This window comes from Hylaeus volcanicus, chromosome 9 (assembly GCF_026283585.1).
Source record: "Hylaeus volcanicus isolate JK05 chromosome 9, UHH_iyHylVolc1.0_haploid, whole genome shotgun sequence".
NCBI classification, from domain to species: Eukaryota; Metazoa; Arthropoda; class Insecta; order Hymenoptera; family Colletidae; genus Hylaeus; species Hylaeus volcanicus.
Window position 1 is genome coordinate 323260 of NC_071984.1, and position 11505 is coordinate 334764.

General features: G+C 35.5%; 1 protein-coding gene across 6 annotated transcripts in view; it reads left to right on the forward strand.

The window, feature by feature from the left end:
- LOC128882007 (serine-rich adhesin for platelets) overlaps positions 1-11505 on the forward strand; it is a 263101-nt gene that overhangs the window by 177457 nt on the left and 74139 nt on the right. For all 6 annotated transcript variants that reach the window (XR_008458246.1, XR_008458249.1, XR_008458247.1 and 3 more), the window contains 3 exons: positions 2490-4167; positions 6681-6843; positions 7810-8016. Coding sequence is in view for 2 of the 6 variants with exons in the window: in XM_054133537.1 (XP_053989512.1) it covers positions 2490-4167; positions 6681-6843; positions 7810-8016 (2048 nt within the window). In the remaining 4 variants the exon portion in view is untranslated. The remainder of the gene's footprint in view (positions 1-2489; positions 4168-6680; positions 6844-7809; positions 8017-11505) is intronic.

Genomic DNA, 11505 nt, shown 5'->3' on the forward strand with positions numbered 1-11505 from the left:
GTTTCTATGAATAAGTTCTTGTTATATGAATTTTTGAATTTTCTTTCAATTTTTTTCTGACATAACTTCACATTTTAGACCATATCTTGAGTTAGAAACGTCCGATCGAGTCGCGCAAGATGCCATGTGCAAGAACTTTTTAATATACGTGTCTATATTGGGTCCACCATTTTGAATTTGGCAATTCTTATACTAGATTCGAAGTTAGCACCCCAAATAATTTATAAATGCCAAGTTTCATGTAAATCTAATTATTTTTTACTACACATATCGGTCATATTGAATTTCGCAATTCTGAGCCAAATTTTGTATAAAATTTTCGAACTGCAGCCGCCAAACTTTCATTACTTTAGAAATATTGTTCAATAATGAAGACACGTTGTTGTTATTATATAACGTTCCATTTTTGCTAATCCTAAACATGGCGGCAAATTCAAATCTTACTTTAATTTTGGTACACCATTTACAATTTCATTAAATGTCTTCTTAAAAATGCCAACGTAAAAATACATGTACCCTTACAGTACGACTAAATGTGTGTGCAATATCCCGATTCAAAAATTATTTATGGGTTTAAAAACCCTGAAAATAATGCTCAATCTGCGACTATATAGGGTGTCCCAAAAATGTTGTAACACCTTGAAAGTGGTGGTTCGGGAGGTGATTTGAAACAACTTTTTCCTTAGCGAAAATGTTGTCCGATGCTTCGTGAAGGAGATATTAAAGGAAACCTCGGACCAATCAGAGCGCGAGTATGCCGGCGGAGCGACCGCTGATTGGTCAGTGTTTTCCGTTAATATCTCCTTAACAAAGCTTCGGACAACATTTTCGCTAAGGAAAAAGTTGTTTCAAATCACCTCCCGAACCTCTCCCTTCAAGGTGTTACAACATTTTTGATACATTCTGTATATACAGAGTGGAAGTGATTTGAAACAACTTTTTCCTTTGCGAAAATGTTGTCCAAGGGTTCGTTATGAAGATATTAAGAGAAAACCCCGACCAATCAGAGCGCGCGTATACCGTTGGAGCGACTAGGCGGCCGCGCTCATACACTACCGCGAGCGCTCCATCGACATACTCGCGCTCTGATTGGTCAGGGAGCGCGGCCGCCTCGCGCTCTGATTGGTCAGTGTTTTCTGTTAATATCTCCTCAACGAAGCCTCGGACAACATTTTCGCTAAGGAAAAAGTTGTTTCAAATCACCTCCCGAACCTCTTTCAAGGACCTCCAAAATTTTTGTGACACCCTGTATATGATAATATACAGTGTATACACATATGACATATATCATAAAGACTGTATAAGAAGTTCCAACTGTGTAGTGTAGAAGTGTTATCTAAATCCCGAGCTTTAGTGTAGCTGCCCTCCGTAGGGGTTTCTTCTGGGGGGATCCCTCTATTTTCCTGATATTTAAAATTTTCAACCGATCCCACTCTGATTTGCGTACCATTGTTATTTCTTAAAATATTGCGTCCCTTGTTTATAAGTTTTGTTGCTTCGTCCCTATGTCTTATTCTTCTGTTGTCTCTTTCTGAAATTGGAATTTCGAAGTTTTCTTGTTATCTGTCATTCCAATCTTCGTCCTCTTGTGGAGGCCTCCATTTCGCCCTATATTTGTTTTTGTTGAAAGGAATTTCCAATTTGTTCTGGATTTTCTTTCCCAGATAACGTCTATAAGCTTTTTTATTAGATCTTCTTCATTGAGTTCCTTAAGTTGTTGGATTTTGCGTATATTGTTATTCCTTTCGAGGTAAGCTTGTTTTTTAATGTCCTTCTCCTCGTGGTAGATGCTACCAAATTCATAAACTATTTCTTCCTTGGGAATCCTTCCGGTTTCGAATTCTGATAATGGACCGAAATGGCGGAACTCGTCTTTGGGAACGTTTTCGTAATTCTTCTCTTTTCGTTCTTATATTAGCGTATTTTGGGTTGCATGAGGGCTCATTCGAAATAGGAAGGTCCAACGAATGGTGCTGTAGTCATCATTTGACTCACGAAATCCGTTTAGTATCCTAAAAATACTTCCATTACGCGGATGCGTGTTTTGCTCGACTTTTGTTCGACTTCGGACCCTCATGTTACGAAATATCAACACAATCTCGTTCAACCATGACCAGAGCACCCTCCGTTGGACCTTCCTCTTTCGAATGAGCTCTGATTCAGCCCAAAATATGCTAATATAAGAACGAAAAGCGAGAAATCGCGAAAACGTTCCCAAACACGAGTTCCGCCATTTTGACGATAATGCAGAGCAAGTTAAGTGCCAAATTTAGTTCAGGAAATGAGATGGCGCTTACTGCTAACGTGAATATCGATACATTGCGACGTTGTCATTCCGGCATAACAGCCAACATACGGACGAAATGCGAAAAATCTCCATTTTTCCCGGTAATGTCACCTCGCTGCATTACCCGTGTCTTCCCCCTGAAAAATTCCCAAGATTCCCAACTGTTCTTGCTCCCGAGTGATTTCCATTGACGTTGTTTCAGAACGACCACAAGGGAGCGTCTAAATGCGGTGGCTCGCACACGCGCGGAACGGCGATGTCGTTTGGTTTCCGACGAAGACCCACCTCCGGGATACCGATGCCGATAACGAGTTACGCCACAGAGGCGACGATGTTCCACCCGCGCTCGAAATCAGCCGGCCCGGAGCAGAACCGGAGACGCGACGAGGACAACACCTGCGCGATGCGTAACTCGTCTTCCGGCCGATCGACGCCTCGGCTGGCGCCACCGAAGAAAGAGTCCACCGGAATCGCCGTCCGGACGAACCGCTTCGGTTACAGGCAACCGCAGCCGAAATTCACGAACAAGGTCGGCGACATCTGCAGCAGTCACACGGCGAGTCATCACAACCAGGAAAAGCTGCAGCAGCAACAGCAGCTGGACAGTTTCGCCAAGCAGCAGCACAGGGTGGTGCAGGTGTGCAACGCGACGGCGCCTTCGAAGGCGAAGCAAACGCAAATTCCAAATACCCAGTACACCAACGCAAACAGCAACTACGTGGACGGCAATCGGCGGCCATCGAACATCCCGGAGTCGTTCGGCAGGTACACCCTGCACACCAGTCACCTGCCGTTGCCTCAATACGCCGTAAGAATGACCGACGCGAACTCCAAGGTCGCGAAAACCGCAGCGAACCAGAGCAGGAAGGTTTCTGCGGCGTCGAAGAGCTCAGCGAGTTCGAAAGAAGGCTCCAGCACGGAGGACTCCGGCGTGGGGAGTCAGCAGGGTTGTCCTGGCGAGATCGAATCGAGAGGCGTTGATTACGCGGACGGATCGTTGGCGAGGAGACGCACCATAGGCAGACCTAGGAACTTGAGGATGGTCGTGAACGGGAAGAGCTTCGATGTCAGAGACGTCCGGGACGACGATAGCACGGTCACCGAAATATCCGTTATATCGTTGCCCAAGACGTTCACGGCTACCACTGGTTTGGTGCGGGAAAGAACTAGCCAGTACCAGAGGATCGTTAATAAAGACAATAGGTACACCGAATCGACCACGTCCATGTCCACCACGTCCTCGGAGGGCTACGACGAAGGTTTAGGCGAGGAGAAGGTTTATAAAGATAGATCACATTCCGAGAAGATTCCTTCGATTAAATCGGACTTCAGTCCACCGAGTTCGGACGACCCTGAATACGGTCACGGGGAGGCGATGGCTGACGAGTACTCGTTGAGCTCCAGCGACGAATGTCATCGTTCCGGTACGATTCAACACGCGGAGACCGTTTCCCACACGGCTAAGAACGGAACCTTGCCGAAGACTAGTCTGCGTTCCGTGCTTCTCACCATCGAGGATCCCGCGTTTGCCGCAGCTGCAGCCACGTCCACCACCTTGATAGATGATGAGACGTCCCCTGTCGACAGCCTCTTCGACAGTCTGACGGCTAGCATCACGCAGTCGGATGTTAAAGCCGCGAGGAAGGACAACGCGGCGGAACAGTGCGAACAGGAAGACGACAGCCCTGGGACCCCGACGAACGCGTCGAATTCGTTGAGTTTGTCGGAGGGTAGGGAATTCTTCGACGACGAGATCGCTGATCAGCCTGGGCTTGTTTTCGATGACATCTCGAGGACTGTTGGAGACCCGCATTCCGCCATGGCTAGTCAGGCACACACCGAGAACAGCCATACTTTGATCGAATCCAGTCCTAAGACAGGTACTGACGAATCGGATTCGAGTCTGTTCGAAGGGTGCTTATGAACATTTATGGGCTTTTATCAGGATCCATTTATTGGTTAAAGAGATGAGAGATAACACTAGTTTACAAAATAAAACAAACAAAAATGTACACTCAATGCCACAATTTTTATCTTATGTATTTTGACCTACTAAACTCGAAAATCGCAAGACAACATTTTTCTATGAATAAGTTCTTGTTATATGAATTTTTGAATTTTCTTTCGATTTTTTTCTGACATAACTTCACATTTTAGACCATATCTTGAGTTAGAAACGTCCGATCGAGTCGCGCACGATGACATGTGCAAGAACTTTTTAATATGCGTGTCTATATTGGATCCACCATTTTGAATTTTGCATTTCTCATACTAGATTCGAAATTACCGGCCCAAATAATTTATAAATGCCAAGTTTCATGAAGATCTAATAATTTTGAAATATACATGTCGGCCATATTGGATTCGCCATTTTGAATTTTGAAATTCTATATTGGATCCACCATTTTGAATTTTGCATTTCTCATACTAGATTCGAAATTAGTGGCCCAAATAATTTGTAAATGCCAAGTTTCATGAAGATCTAATAATTTTGAAATATACATGTCGGCCATATTGGATTCGCCATTTTGAATTTTGAAATTCTGATATCATATTCGTAATATGCGGCCCAAGTAACTCGTACATACTAAGTTTCATGTAAATCTAATAACTTTTTAATATACGTGTCGGCCATATTGGATTCCCCATTTTCAATTTTGAAATTATGCTATATAAATAGGAAAAAAATACAAAAACAAAGTAAAATTGGAATTTTTGTACCTTTACTCAATTGTTCCTAACTCTAGTATTTATCCATAGATTTTCTTCAACAAAAGCTTGTTTTCTTCGAAAAAGTGCGATCTATACGTAGACAATAAGAAACTGGACATAATTTGACAATTTCTATTTTTCCATGGCCATGGAAGAAATATTCGTGTTCTATTTTAGTCGAAAAAATTAAAGTTTCGCATATATATTGACTCGTAACACTTAAACTATTGAACCGTTTGGAAAATAATGTGAAAAGTAATTGTTGGAAATTCGATTACCTTTAAAATGGCGTCTTGCACGATTCAATCAGACATTTCTAACTCGAGATATGGCCTAAAATGTTAACGTATATCAGAAAAAAAATCGAAAAAAAATTCAAAAATTCATATAATACAAACCTATCCATAGAAAAATTTTTTCTTGCGATTTTCGAGTTTAGTAGGCCAAAATACATAAGAAAAAGATTGTGGCATTGAATGTACATTTTGCCTGTAAACTAGTAATAATTGACGAGTCCTTTGGTAGATTCTGAAGATTTTATTCTTTCTACCAGAGATGGGCGAACCCCTAGGTTTCGAATAAATCTGAACTTTACCGGCATGTTTGTCTCGTTTCCTCTTTTGAATATTTTCCAAAGAAGGAAACGAGACAAACATATCTGCAAACTTCAGAATTATCCGAAGCCTAGGGTTTTGCCCACCACTGCTTTCTACTTAACAATTGTACGTATAAAAAAAAAGAACAACTTTAAACAAAGACATGGGTCTCGTAATTCAATTTCGTATAATAACATTCTGTGGTATCACCAATGCTATTGAAAATATTCAATTATCTGGTACATACTGCACAAATAAACGAAATATATGAAATAATATGTTATAGATATAGACTGCTTGTTAAATTATTAACTAACTATAATACAGATAACAGTAAGTTTAGTTTATTTTGGATTATTATAAAAGAATTTTGTCTTTGCTAATAGAAAAATATGCGGGAAGAAAAAAGGCTTGTTTTGGATCATTTGACTTGAAAGAGGACTTGTGAGTAGTTGAAATCTTAGAAATTCAATTTCCAACGATTAATAAATCGCTGATAAAATATTAACCCTTTGCACTCGAGAGGTGACTCTCAATCACCGTTAGGCTTCACTCAGTAAATCTACAATACCTAATGTTTCTTTAGGTTTAATTTCTTTGTAGCTCGAAGTGTCAATACAATGATTGTCAGTGAGGTAAAGGTGACTTTATTCTCAAATCTAGGTAGCTTAGAATTCATGGCAATAAAATTCTAAGAAACATCTCGAGTTGCTGGCAGATACCAGAAAAAAAGGCCTCGAATGCGAAGGGTTAAACCGCTAAGTTTCATGTAAAATCAAAGTTCGCTAATGAAACACCAGAGGCCTCTAACTGTAATATAAGTAAGAACTCTTTCACCTATATTGCACAAAAGAAATGATTCTGAAAAAAGTTCCATATGTTTGTCAACACTCTGTAGATATACGCTAATTATTCATTATTCTGATTAGATATTGGTAACAAACCTATAGAACTACCTTATTTAACAAACTATGTATATTGTAAAGTACGCAATGCTTGAAAAGCATTACATGATTTGTTTCTTGTTTATTTTTAATTCTTTTTATAATTTTATGCATCGTACATTGAATGATTATTTCTTTCAGGTACAGGACATGGAAAAAACGCAACAAACAGCCCTCATCATGGCAAACGAATAAGTCGAGCTGGCAGCGTCGACACTTTATCTCCCTGTGAATCCATTGCTTCTGATGACCTAATACTGGATTACGAACAGAGCGATGCGAGCTCCTACGAGGAACAACATCGGTTGGTATTTGATATTCTTTAACCCTTTCACAAGTAAACATTATTGAGAAATAGACATGGTTTACATGGTTTACACACACATTGTGGTAGCTTTATTTGATAAGTTTAAAAGCATTTTATTACTTTACTTTAAATAAACGTTAGAATAAAATCATATAATAAAATACGTATAGTATAGTATAGTAATGAAATAAATAAAAAAAGATAGAATTATTGATTAGTATACATAACGAAGCATGTATGTATTTGGTTACATGCTTTAGCTATGCATATAGTATAGTAAATATAATATACGCAAGTACTCTACTTATACTTTATTCTGGATACTAATAAATATACAACCAAAATATATAGTCAAATATACACAACTTTATTACGTATACTGCTGAGAAATTCTATTTTATTGATTTATTTAATAATTATACCATATGTATATTATAATATTCATTCTTTCTCTTTGGAAAATTTTGTATATTATTATTTGATAGTATATTTGAAAAGGCAAAATATGATTCAATGTGCCAGACGGATACTTACTTTCATAGTGTTAAAATTCTTTTATCGTTGAAGGATAAGAATGTTTATTAAGTGACAGTAATTATAATTGAGAGCATAATTGATCATTGCAGCTGTGTATTTGTACTCTACTTGGTTCTATTTAAATTTAGCCTACAAATGGTTTAATCAATTGTATATCAGATGGTCACTTTTACGTGTTACGAAATGATTGGATCAAAACAATTAAAAAAGCAATAATTTCCTGAATATTAAATGTTTCCATTACGTTTTGCACTAGCAATCAAATCAGCTTTTCATTCTTATTGTTTCTTATTATTCGTTGTTTTCTTGTGCAAAGTTTGTGTTATGAACTTGTGAACATCTTGGGCAACCTTAACATTTCAACCGAATGCTTCTGTTATATATTGACATTAATTACTATTTACTGATTTTCATTGTGTATTTCAGGGTGGAGTCAACTACTGCATTGCAGGACATGGATGACGCTGTCATTCTGTCCGAACTGGAAGCTCAAGGAGAAGAAGTGATGAGACAGTGGACTTCTTTGTTGGGTACATGTCAAACACTGCAGCAAACTAATAATTCGAATACAATTAATAACAATGTGAACAGTGGATCGGCCAATAACAATAACCCATCAACCAACGATATAGGGTGTGTATTTAAAAGTTTTATATCGCATTTAATACCTCTAACTGCTTTGTATTGATCATGGTTCAACACATGCATGCATACTTCTACGGTAGATAGGTTCGAATCGAGAACAAATTATACTAAATGTTATCTTCTAGATTTATTTATGAGTAAAACGAACAATCGTTTCGCCGCTTTAAGAATTATTTTTAACTATAGGTTAGTAGTCCAAGAAACGCACAATTGTTTATAGCTTGGGAAACGCTTCTTTTACGTTTCGTTTTATGTATTTACATTATATGTTGCTTAGCTGTTTGTTATTATACACGTTAATAGGTATTACCATACGGTATAAATAAGAGTGATAAAAACGACTTGTATCTTTTCCATCGAACGTTCAACATAATGGCTAAGAATATAATTAAATGTAGAGCAGAAACGATTAATTCGTTATTCTACGTCTGCTTTAGATGTTATATATTCGCTAACATTTACGAATAATCGGAAATAACATTTGAAAGATAATCACTTCGTAATATGGATACTCCTTTGGAGCGACAATCTTTTTAACTACTTGAATTCTTGCACAGTGTCCATATTATATATATAATATTATATTACACATATATTTATGGAATATCCTTAATTGAAGTTAATAGTGAATTATATTACACATTATATTATATGAAGTATGAATTATTTTACAAAAATTTTGGCGTAACGGTTACATTTAATGGAAAGGTCTACTTTAATATTGTCACTATCTATTTGACAAGTATTTTTTTAACAATTTCGAATGTTACGTACTTTTGGATTTGGAAAACTTTATAAAAGTATAACTTCTTCGCTATAGTGAAGAAATGAGTAGGAATATTAACAAGTTTACCTCCTGTAAGAAGATAAACTATACAGATTTTGCTATCATTAGAAAAGTTATTGTTTAATTTTTAGGATTTGTAAGGTAAGTTGTATAATATTACACATAAATGTCACAGTCTGTAATTATTAGCTGGTTTTAATAAGCATAACGTAGAGAATTATTTTGGAATAAGGTTTCCACTAAAAGGTGTAACAACAAGTTTTTCTTTACCAACACTTATTTAGGTATTTCAACGATAGTTATGAATAATCTTTATTTAATATACTCTTTTAATTCATTTTAAATTAGAAACATCTCCTATACGAAAGTTTTCACATATAAAAAACTTTTTTAATTACTTCCAATTAATCTAATAAAATTCTTAATAATTACAAGACTATGTTTTTTCATGTAAAACTGTTTAAAACTCGAAAATTCAAATAATAGCATAAAAACTTAATACTGAAATTCAAGATTTGAATTGTGAGAGGTGAACTTTTCTAATAATGATTTGTAGGTTCTAAGTACAACAAGATACAATTTCATGCAACCACTTTAAATACTACAAATAATGGATAATTCATTGTAGTAATTAATTTAATTTTTCTTAATTTCAAGACCAACAAAAATATAACAATAAATTAAAATTTACAAGTTTTTCTTTTAAACACTGAATGTAATGAAAATTGAATATTTTTTAATAAAAGAAATGAAATGAAATAATTTAGCAGGAAGTTAATAGTTTTTACTAATATTATTATCGATGATACTATTTATTAACTACTTATCAACAACACAAATTTAAATAATGTCTCAAGCGTAAATGTTTACGTATACAAACTGTGAATGAACCAAAGTTTCTTTTTGCATTGTGTCTCCAACTGAATTAAATGGAATCGCTTTAACGAGCACATTTCTGAAATATGTCAGGGTTTGAGATATGCGCGAGACATTGTTGTATGGCGTCTATTCATCCATATAAAACCGCGTCTGCATTCCAGACATCGAGACTTCTCTCCAAGCGAGATATTTCAGTCGACCGAACGTTCGTGTCATAATCAATAGCTTCGTAGAAATTAAATACTGTCATATGCTTAGGGATGTGAGATGGATATTGGAAACATTTAATTATGAACAAATATTAATGATGGAGGGATGTAGAATTTTATATTATTTGTACCTTAATGAAATATTATTAAATTTATTTGAATATGTAGCTTCTTTGACTTTATAACGAAACATTATTTTTTATTAAATATTCTTTTGTGTTTTTGTGTTTTTATGGGATTTAATTCTTCGCTATTTAAATATATTTACTGTTAGGCAATTAAATTAATATAATTTCTAGACAATTTAATTAGAAGTTTCCTGTTTATTATTAATATAAGTGATTATTTTTAATAATTATTTCTTATTTTAGCAATATAAAAATAGTTCTTAAATATTTTACAGGATATCCCATACTAGTCTTTCCCTATAACTATTTCGTACTTAAAGAACTGTTCCAGATAAAACATACTCTACTTTGAGAGGGTTCATCTTGTAGTCTGTGCACAATTTTGTTCCAAGCGAAAGCATTTCTGAGATTTCATGATCACCCAATCTTTTTTCAAATTAAACTATATGCAGTATTTTAACTAAACATGGAGCTTATAGATTGACAAATACAGCGACCTATAATATGTAAGTCATCCAAGGTCATTCAAGGGCAACACGCAGAACCTGATACCTGTATCTTTGCTGCAATGAATGCTGTTACTCTAAATAAGGAAATGAGGTAGTGCACCAGTTTCTAACAGGATCATTGAATCTGTCAGCTCTCGAATTTTTTCTATGGAATCGCCTAAATAATAAAATTTATATATTATGAGGTAAATGCATTTGATAGTAAACAAAATTCATATTTACTTATATATGTTCAAGAATACAATTAGAAACATAAGTTTCAAAATGTTAAGGTGTGGATTTCAGAAAGATTATTTAAAATATTAAGGCACGGAAGCTAAAATAGTGAAATTTATAGTAAAATTTATATATTATAAGGTAACTGTATTTGTTAGTAAACAAAATTCATATTCATTTAAATATGTTCAAGAATACAATTAGAAACATAAGTTTCAAAAAGTTAAGGTGTGGTTTTCAGAAAGATTATTTAAAACATTAAGGTACGGTAGCTAAAATAGTGAACGTTGATATTTTTCAAGTGCCTCGACTTGAAACAAAAACACGCAGACAACAATGGCTACAAGATAGCCCACTAGGAAAAGTGTAAGTTTTGCTGTAAACATCTCTTTGATGAAATTATAATAAATATAAACAAACGTTTGCGCCAGACATCTGTTTAATACCCATTTCTAATAATTATAAATAGACTGCGGATTTTTATGCATTTATAGGAAATTTGAATGTGCAAGAAACTACAAATTGCAAACAATATGCAAGAATATAAAAGAGATTGAAAGTAAAGTTCACGTTATAATATTTGTAGAATAAAATAAATTCCTATTTAGGTTCAATTTTTGTAGACGATAGTCTACAGTTTGTTCGCAAAGATTTTATTTTGCATAAAGATCCGCAGTCTAATTATAAGGATACAATTTTTAGAGAATAACTTATTTTACTTCATTAATACATCGTACTATTAGGTTGTC